This window comes from Crocodylus porosus, unplaced genomic scaffold (genome assembly GCF_001723895.1).
Source record: "Crocodylus porosus isolate Cpor-Errol unplaced genomic scaffold, CroPor_comp1, whole genome shotgun sequence".
NCBI classification, from domain to species: Eukaryota; Metazoa; Chordata; order Crocodylia; family Crocodylidae; genus Crocodylus; species Crocodylus porosus.
In genome coordinates, this window is record NW_017728886.1 from 121,920,878 (window position 1) to 121,940,143 (window position 19,266).

A 19,266-nucleotide genomic window follows, 5' to 3' on the forward strand; every position below is an offset into this window, starting at 1 on the left:
AAGAGAAGTGGTGCTGGCTCCTACCCTGGGGGTCTTTAAGAAGAGGCTAGATGTACACCTTGCTGGGGCCGTTTGACCCCAGTACTCTTTCCTGCCATGGCAGGAGGTCGGACTAGATGATCTACTAAGGTCCCTTCCGACCCAGAAACTATGAAACTATGTGGCCAGATGTCTGAGCTTGAGCACCACAACTCCAGCCAGGACTGGAGGGGCCCTAAGAGTTCATGCTCACCTTAAACTGTCCAACACCTATTCTGAGATGTTTAAGAGCAGTCCAGATCCTATGGGGCAGCTACCATATTGGGAGGTGGAAGCTGGTGTTAGGGATGAAGTTCTTTAGCCACAGTTCTTGTGCAGCATGTTGCTTGCTCCATAGATGGGAGGTCCATGCTGCAGGTGACATGCCATCTGCAGATCCAGTGAGCTTATTATTGGCTTGAGTGGAGAATGGGTGCCAAGACTTCAGGTGGTAGGTAGTTGTTTTTTTAGCTTGTGGTTACTAGGCTGGAGTATAAAGAATGGTCTGGATCTTGAGCTTTGAGACCTAAGTCCAGCACAACAGCTTGGCTCTGGATGTTGAAGGGCAGGAATGCCTGAAAGGGCTGGTACGCAGTTAACTGGAGTTGGCATAAGGCATCCAGTAATGATTGTCATGACACTGTTAAGGCTGGAATCCACTAACTTAGTGTGCATGCTTCAGCCTCATACTGATGCACAGTACTCAGCAGGAGCATATGCAAGTGCCAAAGTGGAAGTGCAAAGTGTTTGGAAACTTGCTCCCCAGGTGATGCAGTAAGGTGACAGGTAAAAAGCTCCTCTACTATTAACCTTACCCTGGACCACTTCCAGATGCAGTAGGTAAGGTTCTAGTCCAATATGACTCCTAGATAAGCTAAGGTATGACAATGTTCAAGTGTCTAGTCGCAAATCTTAACATTTATTTCTATCTTTGTTTGGTTGTTATTTAGGTGGAAGGCTGTTGCAACTGTTTTAGCGATACTGAGCTAGAAACACCATTTATGGAAGTACTTAGCAAGGGTGTCCATGTCTGATGTCAAAGTGGATTCAGTGGCTTCCCGTTACTTACTTGATTGGGTGAGAGGCAGGTACATAATGAAAAGCAATGGAGAAAGTACCGAGCTTTGTGGGACGCTATTCTTGAAATTTCTAGGGTGGCTTTCCTGTCCATCAGTGGTCTTGAGAGTAATACTGATGTTTTGAAGCATGAGCATAATAAAGCTGGCAATCATTTTGTCAGGTAGCATGTGGAAGAGCTTGTAGTAGAGGCCATGGAGCCAGACAGTATCATATGCAGCATTGACGTCCACCGGGACAGCACTGACCTTCTCCCCAGCCTCAAAGCTCTCTTTGGTGTCTTGAGTAAGGAAAGTTACCTAGTCCACTGTTGACCATCCATGTCTGAAACCACCGTGCTCTTTAAGCAACAGCAGATAAATTATGGGGTACACTCGAGCATGAATGAGACGTTCTAGTAGTGTGTATGAAATGCACAGAAGAGAGATCAGTCTATAGCTCTTTGCATCAACCTCGGGCTTGTTGGGCTTTAGAATCCCAATGACAGTGGCCTTTCTCCAAATGTGAGAGATGTTGTTGCATTTTTACCGTCTGTACTTTTCCCAGAGCCTGATGAAGGGACTTTGATCCCAAAAGCCTGCAGAAAAGGACAATTTTCCTGCAATTTCCCAGTTGGTCTAATAACAGGTATCATTTTGGAACCAAATATTCTAGTTTTTTGTATGTCATATACCTGTTGGCATTCATCGTCCCAGCCAGGGATACAGTTTTTCCTGTACCCTCTGGGGATACTATTCTTGGCACATCTAAGAATGGCATCACAGAACCCAGTATAAGAGGCAGTCACATCTGTATTCCTTGGGTTCGACAACGATTCAGAACAGAGTTTGTATGAGTTTTGAATTTATCCCACCTGCCTTTGTGAAAGTTCCACCTAATAGATGGTCTGCTGTTCATTGGTGCCACAAAGCTTAGGTTTATAATTAGCAATGGTTGATGTTGTGACTATCAGCACTTCTCCCTCAGCTCTCATCTGATAGGCTGACTGCTGACATTTATACTTGAGAAAGCCAGGTCAGGGTTGGTAGTTGTCCGCCATCTTCTTGATTCAAAGCTGTTAGGTTCTTTGGAGTCAAATAGCAAGTACAAGTAGAGCAGTTCCGGGAGACTTATAGACATTGACAATGGAAACGTCACCAATATCGATAGTGAGCCACTTGATGTTACTGTTGTCTGGTGAGGAAGCAACTTGGCACCACTCAGCATCTCTTCTGATGAAGGTTGCAAGGCCATAGATGTTGCTGAAGGTGAAGGCAGCCAGACTAAAGCCTTGCAGTTCTAGTCTGTCAGGTGATTTGCAGTGTGTTTCCTGCAGGAGGATGACAGCTGCCAGCTGCATTGTCACTAACAACAGAGAGCTTAGCTGTGCTGCTTCCTTCAGTGTTGCATTGTAGGATGGTAGATGGAGATTCATTGCTTGCTAGCAGTGTGAACCGTGAGGCTGAAGCCACCCATCCTAAAAAGGGCACCAGAAGCTACTCATTTGGTAGCAATCCAAACGCAGGGGCAGAGACACAAATGCAGTATTAGCTTCCCTCAAAGAGATGCTGATAGGGTAAACAATGAGAAGATTGTCACAAATCAACCTCAGAGATTAGTTAGTAAAAATCAAGGAGAAGAGGGCAAAAATCCTAAGTCATTAAGATGCAGCATGATAAGTTTTTGAAAGGTTTTGTATTCTATTCTTTGTGTGATACTGAGGTCTGAACCTGATGACACAAGGTGTCCCTTCCAATCCTGTGTTCCTGTAGAAACAGTGGATGTTTTGCTATTGCCATAAATGAGAACAAGATTGGATCCTTAAGACTGACTTGAAGGAAAGAAGTAATGATCCTCTTTCTTCAAATCCTCATGTGTAAATAAGAGATGAAGCTGAAGTGCACACATTTGAATATTGCACACATCAGGCTTACTTTGCCAGTGGAGTGCCAGAGTTGCCAATTACAAGCTTAAGTTAGCAGAGAGCCTTTCAGCTCCGATTCAGAAAGAAAGTACTGATAAGCTTCCAGTTCAAGTTAACTAAGTTGTTTTTTGTCTGAAGCATGTAGATACAAGGCAATCAGCTGATATTGTCCCCCCTTTGCTTTTTTCTATTTGAAATGAAAACCTAAAGGTAGGTAATTAATGACAAACCTTTATACACTTCAGGAATTGGAAGTGTCATAGCTAAAGGCATTAATGGACTTCATATTGTTTCTTCTAGTTTTTCCTGGGTGATGCTGTGATAGGTACCGTCCCCTTTCTAAATTCATCAAATGCAAGTTACCCTAATTCGAGTGATCAGACTCTATGGTATACACAAAACAGTAATTTTTTCCTACCGGTAAGTTTATTTTACTTTTCTCTGTTTGTTTATAGCATGCAAGAGCTACATTAACCCCAGTATCACTCAGCCTGTTTGACGTGTAGAGTGTCCCCAGGATTTTTTAGGCACATTCCAAAGGTTTGATTTTTTTCAGCGGTACTAGGACTCAGTTCATTTAATGTCAGTGAGATGAGAAGGAGCTTAGTGCTTCTGAAAATGGGACTTTGTGTTTAAGTTTGCATTGATGCCAAATTTAGAAAGAGGGGAAAATTTAGTAGTCAAGAACCTTAGATGATTATTTCTAAGACACTGGAACTGTATGATATCGATGCAGTACCTATTAAATCAATTAAGAGCTGCCTACTGACAGAACTCAAATATTTGTCAGTGGGGAGTGAGCACTGAATGGGGCTGTTTATATCAGCATTCTGCAAGGAATTGTAGGTGGCTTGAGGTTATTTAACATTTCCTCAGTGATATGGAAGTAAATATAAAGTCACTGGTGATCAAATTTATGGATAGCAAAAGGTCAGTGGAGTGGAAAACTAATGAGGACAGAGTTGTCATATAAAGCAGTCTGGCTCCTTTAACATGCGCTCATTCAAATAAAATGTGTTTTTATACTGCTAAATGCAAAAGTATACACCCACAAACAAAGAACACCAGCCACTTGTTTACTTTTGCACAATTTGACAGTGCTTTTCAGTTTTGTCACATGTGATAAGAAAGTTGTCAGATCTTCAGCATCACCTATAATAATAAGCTGTATAATACAGGCAATACACCCAGAACACAACAGGTATAGACACTCATTTATCAAAGCCCAAGCAGCTTTCATGTTATACTTTTAAAATCATCAACCATATATTACAATATATTGCAGTGTGTGGTGACGCTCAGTTGTGCATTTAAATAACTAACATGCTGGTTTGGATTTGTTACCACAAGGTCAATAATACGTTCATTTCATATATTGTACATCCATCACTAAAACAAAAATTATCTTTTCCACATTTTCCTTGTCAGCATTCAGATGACTTCCTGTGAACTTTTGCTTTCTTGGTACTTTGTAAATTGTTGATGCAATTTATAAAAAATTCAAACATATTACATTTTTCAATTATATGAAATGGCATGCTTCTGGCATAAATGCCTCTAGCGAAAGTACAGTCAAATGCATTTTCTGGCCATCGGGATTCTTAATGCGAGACTTGTGAGAAGCAGGCAATTCTGATGCTGAAGGACAGAGATGAACAAAATTCTTATTAAAAGATGAGGAAGTAGAATTAACTTCACTTCTACTGTCACTTGTATATCTTCATCAAGAGATCCCTTGTGATGCTTGTGCTGAAAATGAAGTAGAGGGGAGATACAAAGAAGAAAACAAATTTTGATGCAGACTTCAACAATCTATTTTTATAGTTGGACACCCATTGGGGAACTTAGGAAATTGCCCTTCAACAGTTGTTTGTATTCCTTTCTACAGAGAGGATTCCATAATAATGATCCTGGCTTTCCCCAACTCCCAAAAATTAATCAACAACTGGCTTGCTGATATGCAAGTCTCTAGCTTATATGGTATTTATTGTATTTCAATCAACCGGTATAAGTATTGAGTACCTTCTCAAGTCTGTTACTTCGGAAGATTGTAGCCAATAAAACTGTTTTCAGGCATGCTTCCCTCCTGTGACTTTTACGGGCTCAGATATTACATGAAGCAGGAAGAAGCACAGTTTTTCCTTCCCATAGCAAGCACAGTCAACTTGTTGGCATAGGAATGACAAAGGTGTAGGCCATTGCCCATGTTACAGCATTCTCATTTTGTTGGAATATTTGAAGTATTTGAATGTGGTCAAGTAATAAGTGGTGAGTTGACAACTGACATTATTTTATTTGACTGGGCAGTTGACTGGCTGGTCAACTTTAGCTAAAATATGTTAAGAAGGCCATGGAGGAATCGCTGAAACCCAAGACCCTTCCCGTGGGAGCTTACCCTAAACAGTAGCATGTGGAATCATGGTCCCTCTTGCTCTCTTTCATGCCCAATAACTCTATAAATTATTTTATGTAAATTGAATTGCTTCAAACAGAGGGATGGAGAGTGTCTCCAGCCTGGACTAGTCCATAGTTAGGGTACTCTCCAGAGAAGTGTTAGAATCCCCTCAGACAGAGAGGGGAATTAAACTTGATTCACCCACTTCCTGGTTGAATAGTCTCACCACTAAGCTACTGTGTAGAACAGAGCATGGCTCCATTTCCATTTGGGTTATAAAATAAGGTGGTGTCCACTACTGTCAAAGGCATTTTCAGAGCATGTCCACAGGAGTGAACTCTGATGAAAGGAGAAATCCCAATACATGGATTTCAGTTAGACTTCAGTGCGAGGTAGATGCTGAGATGCTCAGCCTTGTTGAAATGAGAACATTCTGGGCACATGCCAGAGCAGAACCATAGCTCATAAGGAACTTTTAAATATTGAAAAATGATGCACCTTTGGACATTAGCTTCCTCCTGGATTAGACAGCTGCTGAGCAGGGGTTTTCAGAGCCCTGACTTGGGACTTGGAGACTTCAAGTCTGCCTAAAGCCTACTACTTTAAGTGCCCCTGGGTCTCTTTTGGATCTTACCTGAGAACTTTTACTGTAATTGAAGTGACTTTCCCCTGTCCTCTTCACTCTGAAGAAAAAGGGAGAAAGGTTTAGAGAGACAACCAGTTATACTAGTTTATTGCAGGTCTACCTATAGGTCATGCTGATTGTCTATAAACATCTTACGTGTCTGCTCCTATACCAGAGTAAGTAGAGTAAAGCCAATAAAACTTTTCATACCCACACAGATAAAAATAAATAATAACTCAAATTATTTTTTTTATTTTAGTATTTTAATAATTTTATGTATTGATTTTTAAACTATACAGAGAGTATATTTTCTTTTTTTTCCATGTTATTTGCTGTGGTTTTTCTACCTCTTTAGGGATTGTTTTTGCCATCAGGTACAACAACCTGTATTTGAGTAGTACACTTAAAAATTGTTGCTTACTATTTAGCCTGGTGTTCTCTCAAGGAATCTTAGGCTTTACAGTTTCTTCAGATATATACTTTTTTTACATAGCTTAACCTTTACAATGATAATGCAAATATTGAACTCCTCTGTATTTGTTTTATGCTTATAGTTTTCCCTACAGAGGGAGGAAAGGATGCAGTTTTAACATTCTCTTTGTCTCTTTTTTTACTAAAATGTCCAGGTCTTCTTGGTATTGTAGTATTTTTGGTACCTCTCCTTTAACTTGTTTTTTAAATTTAAATATTATCAGAACACTTTCTTTAAGTGTCATTTAATGACTGAGCTTAATACTAAATGCAAAAAATATTGTCCCTTGCTCTCAAAAGAATACAGCTGAAGTGAATCATTTTTGGTGGAATAAAGATTTCAACACTATTCTTTTCTCTTTATTTATTTATTTATTAGACACCTCTATGTTGTACAAAACGTCCATCCTAAACTACATGAGGCATTTCAGAGTTCATAATTTCTGGCCTGAGAAGGACAGCAGGAGAGAGGCAAAATTCTTTGGAATTATTAAGCATGATTTAGAGAAAGCTATTTTTGTAGCTAAAACTACCCTATCTTTACTGAATGGTATATGAACCCCTGTGATAGCAAAACTTTATTTTCCTAAATTAAAAGTTAGTCTTTTATATCCCTACACAGTGTTAAGCGTGTGGACAGATGCAAGGTAAAATAATCAAAAACACAAATTCAAAATGGGGGACACTTGGCTGGATCACAGCACGGTGAAAAATGACCTAGGAGTCTTGTTAGACCACAGACACCATATGAGTCTGCTGTGTGATGCAGCCGCACAAAAAGGTGAATGCAGTTTTAGGTTGCATCAACAGAAGCATTAGGTGCAAGACATGGGAGATGATGTTACCTGTCTATTCAGCACTGGTTAGGCCTCATCTGGGGTACTGCGTGCAGTTTGGGGCTCCACATTTTAAAAAGTATGTGGAGAAGTTAGAGAGGGTCCAAAGGTGGGCAACAAAGATGGTCAAGGGTGTGGAAAGCAAGTCATATGAAAAGAGGCTGAAGGAGCTAGGTACATACAGCTTGTGGGAAAAGTGTTTAAGAGGGGACATGACAGCAGTCTTCAAATGTTTGAAGGACTGCCGTAGAAAAGAGGGAAAATACCTTTCCTGTCTTTTGCAGACAGGAGGACTCAGACCAATACCTCAAAGTTACAACAAAGAAAATTTCAACTGGATATCAGGAAAAAACTTCTTCACTGTTAGAATAGTGAGGCAGTGGGATAGGCTGCCTAGGGAAGTTGTGGACTCTCCATCACTAGAGTTGTTCGAGAAGAGGTTGGACAGCCACTGGATGGGGATAATTTGGGTGTAGCTGTGCCTGTTTTCTACCATAAGTATTTTCCATGCTTTTGCTGTTTTCTCCCATCCCACCCTCCTTTTTTTCTGCTATATATGTCAGGATGTTTTTAAGCTTCCTCAGAGGCCTTGGGTATTGGCTACAGCCAAGCTTGGGGACTTCAACTGGGGTAAGCTGATTCTCTTGCTAGGAGCAAAGCTGCATGCTCCTGATAGATGGTTTTGCCACTCCACTTAGGGTCAGACTCATTGCAATATTTGGGGTCAGGAAGGAATTTTACCCAAGGGTCAGATTAGAATGGACTGTGTCAGGGGTTGCCTTCCACTGAAACAGGGGGTGTGGCCCTCTACCTGTGACCTCTTGAGCCATTATTGGCAACATTGTACAGAAGCAGGACATTGGATGCTGTGGTTTTCCTGTGGCAGGTTAGGGTGTTAGGTCTATCTTGTGTCAGTTCAGGTTAGTCTTATGTAGAGTTTAGATTATGATTGCAAAGGCTGATTTGGATAGGGATGATCCTGCCTCAGGTAGGGGGTTGGGTTAAACGACCTGTAAATGTCCCTTTCAGCCCTACTTTTCTATGGCTATATGGCTCTATTACTCACACTGATAAACATCCTATGATTGGCAAGAGTGAGGCTGATGCATCTACTGACTTTATAATCTAAAATGAGTGAAGAAGAGATTTTTTTTAATTGCTTCAGTAAAAGATTTTGGAAGCTTGCTAAATAATATTTCTTACTACAATATGAGATGCACTTAGTTATATTTCTGTGCCTTCTGCTTCTTTGCAAGGCTTGTCAAGGAGTACCCAGTACATTGTAAAACAATTGCTTATCTTCTTGTTTTGTTCTGAGCTTCAAAATAGTTTCTAAATACTGCAAGTTATCCAAAATTCAAAATCTTCTAGGCCTTCATGATAACTTTCTGAGAGACAAAATAAAGTAATAACCCCCATATTGCCAAACCTCAAATGTTCAAAAATTACTAGTCAGACCCCAAATCACGATCTTAACTGAAAATATTCTAACCCATATGCTTCATGGTTTCAAGTTTTTCTCTACAACCATTTGGGCTGCTAACTGATTGTATATATAATGCAGAAAATCTTATATAACCACACATAGCTAGGGACTTAAACTTTAAGAGAAAACACCAAATATCACAAGATTTATGATACAATCACAAAAAATGGCATAACTACAACTCTCTGGATTTGAAATGCTTGAGTGTCTCTCTTTTCCACCCATCTTTTCATGCTGTCTACCTCAGAGGGATGGAGAAAAGTGAATTCACAGAAATGTAATGAGAATCATTTAAAGAAGTGCAATAATAAATAAAGGTTTGATTTTGGTGATTCTGACCATAATCCTTTTGTTTATTATTTCATGCAGAAATAAATTATGAGAGGTCCCTGAGAAAAATTCAATTCACAGATTAATTACAGCTATGGAAAGCACTCACAGTAGTGATCTTCCAAAATTAGCATATAATGATTCAGGTTCAGTCAAAAATACTTCTGTCAACAAGCCAGTAATGTACCAGAAATAGCATACCTAGAAATAAGATGTTATGCAGCTTAAGAAAAGATACTTTAAAAAAAAGATACAAACCTCTAATACTCAGATGCTGTATAGATCCTCCCTTTGGAAAATGTATTTTAATATGTTAAAGGACCTTCATAATGGTGCCAAAGCTGAGAATATATTGTAATGTTCTTTCCATTTTAACACTGATTTTGATTGTCCCTTCCCACTTTCACAATAATTATAATAATCCTGAAACTTTGCTCATTTAGTCTTTAGATCAGGGAAAAAATGTTCATGGAAATGCAACCACCTTCATGCAATGTATATTTGATATACAAGATGTAGCAAAAAAGTTGTCATTGTTCACTGTGTGAAAGCCAGGCTGGAAGCCAATGATTAATCCAAACTAAACATATTTTATATTCAAATCTTATGCATGAGCCTAGTTTGATCTTTTGACCAACAGAACTACTGCAGGTCTACAGTAACAGATACTTTGGGCTTAATCCTGTGAGCAACACATGTAGGACACACCTACATATGCTAATGCATAATAAAGCTATCTGTGCCTTAAAAAGGAGCAATAAATTGCCCCCAGGGAAAGGGCCTACACTTGTGCCAGCTCGGGAGCAAATTTGCTCCCAACCACAGCACGTGAGACCAGAGAGCAAATTTGCTCCCAACCACAGCACGTGAGACCAGATATGTTCCTGCCCCCTCCCCTGTTCTGGCTCATAGCAGCTGCAAGGGGAGCTCTAGGCTCCCTCAGGTGCCAGCCTGGGGCTGGCAAGAGACAAGGGTCTGGTGGCCTGCTGTGTCCCAGCCACACAGGGGTTGGACCCAATAACCACATGGCCAGGAAAGGCTTCTCCACTAGGGCTGTGCAAAGTTTTGGTAGCTGATTCAATTCAGAAGGGATTTGGCCTGATTTGGGGACCAAATCTCCAAATCTGAATAGAATCGAGAGACCAATTAAAAGCTTCAAATTGATTCAAACCATCTGAATTGACTCAGAAAAGCTTCAGAAAAGATTTGGCTGCTTCAGAGATTCAGCCATAGACTAAGCAAGCAGATGACACAGCTGCCTCCAGCTGGTAAGTCTGTTGGGGTTGGAGGAGGGAGGAGAGAAGTAGCATGGGGGAGGGAGAGATTGGGGCTGGGGCTGGGGCTGGGACAAGATTCCCAGCCAGGGTGGGAGGGGCGCATTACTTGGGGATAGAGGTGGGGGGTGGGGGCCGCGGCAGTGCTGGGAGCAGACGCTCTCCCTTCTGCCTAGGCAAGCGGCAGCAGGGCATAGCCCCCACTCCCAACACTGCCACGTCTGCATCCCATGTCCCACTGCACCAGCTGGCAAGCAGTAGCAGGGCAGAGCCCCTGCTCCCAGTGCTGATGCAGGCACAGCAACACTGGGAGCGGGGGCTATGCCATGCTCCTGCCCAGAGCAAGCCATGCTTGCATTGCTCCCCCCACATCCATGCCAGCTGGACGAGCAGCAGTAGGGGCAGAGGCAGCCACAGCTGGAGGAGCTGCAGGAAAAGCCCCCATGGCTGTCCTACCCCATACTCTCTGGCTCTGACAGTGGGGATTGGGACCTCTGGGGGCTTGTGACAGAGTCTCCGCACCCAGTGGAGGACACCGGGGGTCATCCCCCCCACCTGGCACTCACATGACAGCTTCCCCATGGCACAGGTGGGCTGTGGCTTGGCACGGTGCCGCACACTGTCTGGGAGCTGGGGCCACTCCACATGTAAGCTGGAACCCAGCACCACTCAGCGACAGCTGCTGCACAGATGCCAGCCCAGGGGGAAAGAATGATCCCTACTGCCCCCCACTGCCTACATGGAGGGCTCTGCCATAAGTGCCCAGAGGCCTCACTCACTGCCACTGCAGTCGGTGAGTGTGGAGCTTTAAAAAAAAAAAGCCCCACACTCACCAGTTTCAGCAGGAGTTATTTGGACCTCTGGGGGCTCATGGCAGATCCCCCTCCCATGCAGCAAGGGGCAGTAGGGGCCACCATGGATCGCCCCCCCACCTGTCACACCTGCATTGCAGCTGCAGCTCAGCAGAGCAGTGCACGCTGTCTGGGAGCTGGACCAGCTCCACATGTCAGACAGAGCCCAGCAGCACTCAGTCCCAGTGGCCCTAGCTCCCAGGCAGTGAGCGACGCACTACTGAGCTGCACTACAGCCACACCATGGAGCAGCTGCCACAGGGTTACTAGGCGAAGAGGGATTCCGCTGCCCTCCACTGCTCTGCACTGCATGGGCGGGGGGGCTCTGCCAAGAGTGCCCAGAGGCTCCAATCACCGCTGCTGTAGCCGGTGAGTACGGGCCTTTTTGTATGACTTTTTTTTTTAAGTGCTGGGACAAGGCTGGGGCCAGGCGGGGGATGAGGCTGAGCAACGCAGCCATGGGGGCTCCTCCCATGTCTCCCCCCACCTGCCTGGTCTAATCTCCACAGAGATGCTATGTGGCAGCCATGTGGAGATAGGGAGTGTCCTGTTCCCCACATGACCAAGAGAGGTATCCCCACCTGGTGGAGACACTGTCTGGCAGCCACATGGGGTCGAAAGGGTCCCTGCCAGGCAGGGATGCTTCTTCCAGCCACATAGGGATCAGACCTCTCCCAATCCCAATCCCCACCTGGCTGTCCCCATCAGGTAGGGATACATCTCCCTGACACATAGGGATCAAGTTCTGACCTGATCCCCACCTGCCTGGAATGCTGGGACAGATCTCCCAGCCATGTGGAGACAAGGATGGTCCTAATTCCCACATGGCAGTGAGACAGCTGCCCCTGCAGCCAGCCCAGCTACTACTACATGGAGCTGAGTCAGGCAGAAGTGAACCCCCTGCTGCCTTGGCTGACCAGAAGCAAATTGCTCTCAGACATCATCTACATGTGCGCTACTGCACAGCAGCTAATACACAGTTAATCTACTACCTTATTTTCAGGTAGTAGATAACTATGTATTAGCCTCTTGTACTGCACAGACACCTAGCACAAGGTTAAATAGTAATGCTTTACTGATCAGTAGATTAGTCTACTGCACACTAAAGTGTCTTGTGTAGACATACCAGTAGAATAATTATTTGCCCTCAAGAGCAAGTGCAGACCATGCACTGATACAAGATTAACCACTGGATTAGGTGCTGGTTTGTAGTCTGGTAGTAATGCATTTTATGTACTCATTCTCTGTTATTTATGAGTATGCTGGATGAAGTATGGGCATGAATTGAGACACGGACTCAAGTTAGTATCTAGTGAGATGTTTAGTATAAATTGAAACCAAATGATAATAGCAATTAAAAATATCTAATATCCATCTACTTATTAATTGATTAATGATTTGGGAAAGATATGTTCCCAGAACTTTATTTGTGTTTTTAATCATAATAGATTCCATATCTAATTTATACCAGGTTTTAAATAATTTCTGTAAAGCTAACATGGGTGTTTTATTATACATTACTTTCTTTTCTCCAATTTTTACTTACAAGATCAGATTCTCAATGTTTATACTGTTTTATTTCTTTGACAGTACTTCATATACAGCTGCATTTTGGGGCTGATTTCCTGTTCTGTTTTTCTGCGAATAAATTATGAGTTGAAAATGGTGATAATGTTGATTGCTTTGGTGGGCTACAATGTCATTCTCCTGCACACTCATGGCTCCATGCTGGATGATTACATCAAATTCCTGTATGCAATGGTGCCTTTGGAAAGGTAGGTTGTCTATTCTAGGTTTTTCAATAATAATAATAGTAATAATAATAGTAAGCTACTAGGAGAGGGCAATCAATATTTCTGCAGTGGTGGAATAGAAAAGATTTGGGGGTGGGGGTTGGAAAAAATTATGGGCTTGATTCTGTTCCTCATATGAGGAACGTAAGTAGAGTTTGGCATTTAAGTGCAATTCTATTCCATTCTGCCCAAGTGCCTGAAAAACAGTTAATACAAAAGGTAGACAGGTCCTCCTACTTCTTTCTGTTTCTTAGTGATTCAGTTTTAAGGATCAGAAGATGTGTTGTAAAAGGATATGTATTAATGAATTTACAAGTCTTGAACAGGGCGGGATAGAATTGTGCTTAGATACCAAAGTCCAGGTGTGCACCTAATAGGTGGAATTGAATCTGACCATGTAAATCTATAAATCACAATTCTCTTACTTCCTGGTATTAACTGTATCACTTGATAGTACAGGTAACAGCTTTAGAATAAAAGAAGGAAATCTGTGCAGGCTGCATAAATCATTTCATGTTGGAAGTACATTGTGGTTTCATTTGCATTGTCATAATAAAGGATGGTAGAATGGAGTTCTTTGTTATCTGAACCCTGTGAAGGCTGTTAAAATATATTTGTAGCAAGCAGACAAAGAAGCTTTTTCCCAGAATTATTGCACTTATCTTGGCTTAATAGTACAATATGTATAGCTAAGATTTTAGGAAAAAACATTGACCTACAGTTAGTTTTAGATGATTGTTTCTATCTTGCCACATTGGCAAGGGGAGAGATTGTTTTTCCCTGAATCTGGGCCTTAAGGCTAGGGATAAACATTACACATAAACCGGTTTAAGTGCTCAGAAACTGGTTTTAACTTGTAACAGAATAGTTGCTTAGTGCACATAAACCAGTTTGAAAATAGCTGAAACTGATTTGAGATAAACCTGGTTTAATATATCAGACTTAAATGATTTGCCTCAAATTGGTTTATGCAATGTCTGTCCCAGACCCCTTGCTGGTTTAAGATAAATCAGACTCCCCCAACATTCCTAGCATGCTCTCTTGGCTGGGTAAGACTCTCTTCTTCCTGGCTGGAGCTCTGGCAGAGACTGCAGGCTGCTCTCCCCCTCACCACTTCCTGCTAAACAGGAATTCCCTCCTCCCCGTTGGCTTGCTGTATTAGCTGTATTAGCTAGCAGACCACATGCTGGCTATGGTCCATGGTGTAGCAGATGGGACAAAGGCAGAATCCACAGGTAACTGGTAATGACCCTGTGTTGTTTTCTTAATGGGGTGATAAACACTGTGTTATCAATTCCCTGCTGGGCTGGTCAGTAGGTGAGGAGAATCTGTCCATAATCAGAACATCCTGGTGGGACCTGGCCATGCCCCTCTCAGCTCAGCACTATGGAAAGGAAGGGAGGGCTGTTGTAGCATCCCCTGTCTTTTAACATGAACCACTGCAGGCATGTGCCTGCATGTATGGGGTGCCTGTGCAGTTACAAACTGATTTTGCCTAGCCAGGTAAGACTAACCTGCAAAGATTGAAGCAATTCAGGCTCAGGTTTTTGAAAGTCTGTCCTTAGCCTGAGAAAGCAGAGAACTGGGAGTAATGGACAACAGCTCATTGAGTGGATGAATGCATACTTGGATCAACTTAAAATTAGATTATTGGTTGGATGTTGTGTAGATTTTCAGCTCTTTTGAGCCATACGTTTTGTTTGCAACTCTGTTTCACAGGCCAGGAATATTGAAGGACCTGAAGACGATGGGCTCTGTGTCTCTATTTATATTCTTTGTCACCTTACTGGTCCTTGGCAGACAGGTAGGAAGCACATTCTTTGGATTTGCTTTAGTAGGCTTTAGTGTGCTCTTTGAATGTATATATGTACACTTTTTCAACTACACACAGAACACTGTTGCAGGGACCATTTTCCCAGCTTGTTGATTTGACCATGTCCCTCCTGTCTCTGTGTATCCTCTCTACTGGCTCCACCTTTTCTATCACATCAAATATAAACTGCTTGCTTGTTCTTTGAATACCCTTCACATGTCCCTGCCCTATCTATCATCTTTCATCCAATATAAAGTTGACCCCCCACATCCCAGCAGCCCACAATGCCAGTCTTTACAGAAAACATGTTGGATTTTCAGGCAGGAACTTTCATGCATTCCCCCATACTGTTCCTCTTTCTGTGGCAGAGCTGCATATAGACATCCACAAAGCCATCTCATTATCCTCCTCCAAATCGCTCCTTAAAATTCCTTGCTATGATGTCTACAAAATCTTGACAACAGTTCAGCTGCCATTGGGCTGTGACTGCTGCCTGTCATGCTGACCGATATTGTCTCATTGTTTCCTAGTGGTCCTCCATCTGTCAGTATCCATCTGTTGCCTCTATAGTTGCTTAATTACAAGCAATTTTCTTAACAGTTACTACCAGTTGGTTCAGACACAGAAACAATGAGACATGTACACCCTAATATGGTTAAATGCAATGGCCACAACTTTATTAGAACTATTAACTAGCAGGGAACCATGATAATCTGGTTATCTGACTGTACTCTTCCAGTGCAGATATTGACTGGGCACCAGATATAAAGGAAATGGCTCCCTCCCCCTAATCCTCCAGCCCTTTCAGAGATACTGGCTAACAACCAAAGTCTCAACCCAACAGGACCAGATTCTATTCCACCTATTAGGTATGTAAATGGACTTGGGCACCTAACGCACTTATTTCACCCTGTTCAAGTCCCTGGAAAACTGTTAATACAAAATTTGTGGGGAGGAGTCGTCTTCCTCCTTGCTTGTTTTTTCTTTTTTTTGTGACACCATTTTAAGGATAAGATGACGGTGTGCTACAAAAGTAGATATACACGTGGATTTTCAAGGATTTGGCAGGGTCGATTAGAATCACACTTAGCCACCCAACAGATGGAATCAAATCTGACCCAGACTGTACAAGACCTGGATTAAAGATCCTTACTACACAATGTGGGACACAGAGCCAGTGCCGAAGTGCCTTGCTGGGTCACAGGACCTCACACTGGACCCCTTTTAACCCCCCAACCACACTGGAACTCACCAGAGAAGCAGAGAATGTGATTTCAACTCTCAGATTAGACCTTCAAGAAGCAAAACAGAAGGCGGAAAAAGCCCACACAATGGTTTGCAAGTTTTTTAATGTGGGAAAAATCCTAGACGGTTTGGTGAGCTGCCTGGCTCCCACTATCTTAACAGATCCAGCTCACTAGATTAAATTAGGGAATAATCAGGCTAGAACAGAACTTGCTAACAGCTACTTGCCAGCAGCACACAAAAACACTGCTAAAGCAGGCCAGGCCACTCAGCCAACTCCTACTGACACCCTGTCTACTGGCAGCAGGAATGGGCAGGAAAAGTTCCTGTACCCAGATGCCCTGGGCAACAACCCAGCCACTTTTCCCTTCCCTAGAGTGCACAGCAGGGGAGGAATGAGAAAAAAGCAGCACCTTCCTGTCTTCTACATGTTGCAGGAAAACCCTAAATTAATAAATTAATGATACTAATAGGGTGCTGTAAAGGTAATGGGTGGATAGGTTATCGGTTAGCCAAGCTAAAATGTGTCCGACTTGGTTCAATCAGCTTTAATGAGCAAACAAACAAGTAGGTTAATGGCAGTAACAACAAATAAACAGAACAGGGAAACACTGAACAATGTTTATACTTTACAAAATAGGGAACGCGAGAAACAGAATAAAGAACACAGGAACAAGGCAATGCAAGTGCAGGGTTATCCTTTACATCAAAGTCTGAAATCTTCCACCATTGGTGCCTGGATTCTCCAATCACTGGTACACACTTGTGCCCTCAGTTTCCAGGACACTTTGTTATGCGGGTCACTCCCTTGCTACAGGGCCTTGTCTGGCTACTCTCACAAGAACCCACCACTCAGTACACAACAACAAGCAACCTCCACAATGCAGCACACAGGTCGCATCTACATGACACATTTACTGCACAGTAGACTAATGCAGTAAATATCTGAGCATCTACATGTGTACCCCTATTTGGCTGGAGTAAATTAATTTACGCTGCAGCAGGATAGTACTTGTAAATACATGTACTGTCCTGCTGAGGAGTAAAAAAACTCTGCAATAGCACATGTGTAGACACTCTTTGGCTGGCTGGAGCATGAGGGTGCTTCAGCATGGTGACTGCCTGTTCACTAGTCCCACACTGGAGCACCCTCATGTCCCAGCCAACCCCTCTGCAGCACATTGAGCTAGGGGGAGCAGCCCTGGACTGGTAGACTGACCCCCTGGACTCCCACCAGCTGCTCCAGCTCAATGTGCTACAATCCTAGGAGCAATAAACTCCAGAATAATAAGCTCCAGAGTTTATCGCTGTGCATCAATAGGCACATGTAGATGCACCCACAGACTCAGACAATGATACACGTACAGACATGCCCCACACAAATGCACTGACACGCACAGCCAGAGACCTGCCCTGAGACACTTCTGTGGTGTCATTTTATGTCAATGGGTACCTGGAACTTGCCACCGCTTCACTATCCAATCACATGCTGAATATTACTGTCTTCTTGGTGTCCAGGCCTGCCACTCGTTTAAACTGCAAGTCTTTCACTCGTCTCTCACTTTTAGCTCAGGCTTGTTGCCTCACACACCTGGCAATCACGCTACCTTCCCCAATAAAACTCAAACAGCAACTACGCATGCTCACTTATGGCAAAGTGGATCAGGAGTTGAATGGTTCACTCCTTCCAGGCTTTTTCAAACCTGACCTCAACTGCATGTGCTTGGTAACAGAACAGAAAAACCTGGGGTCTGCACTATATGCATGAATGCCATGAGCCTTAAGAAAAGGGAGAGAAGCCAGGAGGAATACATAGTACGTTGCACTACCCATGTCTGCCTGAGCTTGCTCTCACATCCATTTGTGCTGGAGACAAGGATGGAAAGTGTTGCTGGCCCAGTCCAAAGTGCACCTTGGCTAGTGAGGTGGACAAGTCTTTCTCTTCCCATGGGAATTTTTGTACTTTCATGCTAAGCACTATAATAATGTGCATATACATCGCTCTCTGACTAGCTTAGAAAGAAGATAAATGTTTGTGGAGTTGCCAGCTAAGAAATTATACTCTAATTCAAGCAGCAGAAGGGCAAAATAACTGTGGCTGAAGATTCTTTCCCTAACTGCTAGAAAGTTGTTTAATATGATGAGGCAAGAGCATCTCCCTACAGTTTTCCTTCAGTGACAGCCAATGCTAGCATACAAGCAGGGTTAGCATAATTTTCACCATATTATAGCTGATCAAACTAAGGATTAGAGAGTCTTCATGATTTAGCAGAAAAGGTATAAGAAGGGTGAGTTACAATAAGAATCCTTAAAGATGAAATGATACACTTGTCCTCTGGAATATAAAAATTGTTTCCAGATGTTTCATTCAGTTCAAAACCACCCATAAAATTGTGCTGCTTCATACTTATCCACAATTGTAGAGTGTTTTGAGATAGATATATGAAATCATGAGAAAGCTCTACAATGTACAAAGTGGGTGCATCTACACAAGATGTGTTACTGTGCAGTAGCATAGTTTACCGTGTGGTAAGCATGTGTGTCTACTTGTGCATACACTTACGGCACAGTAAACCTTGCTAATTGCAAGTAAATTTGCTGCCTGCAAATACAAGTAGCAAATTTACTTGTAATTAGTTACTACACCGTAGCATTCATGTAGACACCTGCCTGGGAAGAAATCTCTTCCCAGTAAGCTGGCCAGCAGGGAATGGGAGATAGCTCCCTGCCCCTGGGAGCTGCCTGCTGCTGAGGTGGGCTCCACCACCAGAGCCCAGGTGGGAACTATGCCCCCCTTCCCTGGCAGCAGGAAGTTCCATGTTCCCTGCTCCGAGATCATGATTAGGGAGTAGGGGCTAGGATATCCTTATCTTCCAGCACCACCTCTGTGACTGTGGGGCCAGTACTTGGAGATCCTTAGCTCCCAGCCCAAGCCCTGGGACCACAGAGATAAGGAACTCCCAGTACTGCCCCTGTGACCATGGAGCTGGTGCTGGGAGCTCCCTGCTGGCATAGATTTCATAGACATTAGGGCTGGAAGGGACCTCAGAAGATCATCGAGTCCAGCCCCCCGCCCAAAGGGCAGGAAGTCAGCTGGGGTCATAGGATCCCAGCAAGATAAGCATCCAATTTGCTCTTGAAGGTGTTCA

The 19,266-nt window shown here is 43.1% G+C and overlaps 1 protein-coding gene across 2 annotated transcripts in view; it reads left to right on the forward strand.

Moving 5' to 3' along the window:
• ADCY2 (adenylate cyclase 2) overlaps positions 1 to 19,266 on the forward strand; it is a 393,618-nt gene that overhangs the window by 341,652 nt on the left and 32,700 nt on the right. Inside the window, exons 17-19 of one of the 2 annotated variants that reach the window (XM_019541362.1) lie at positions 3,299 to 3,418; positions 12,857 to 13,041; positions 14,779 to 14,863. In XM_019541362.1, the coding sequence (XP_019396907.1) occupies positions 3,299 to 3,418; positions 12,857 to 13,041; positions 14,779 to 14,863 (390 nt within the window). The remainder of the gene's footprint in view (positions 1 to 3,298; positions 3,419 to 12,856; positions 13,042 to 14,778; positions 14,864 to 19,266) is intronic. The other variant, XM_019541372.1, reaches the window with a different exon arrangement.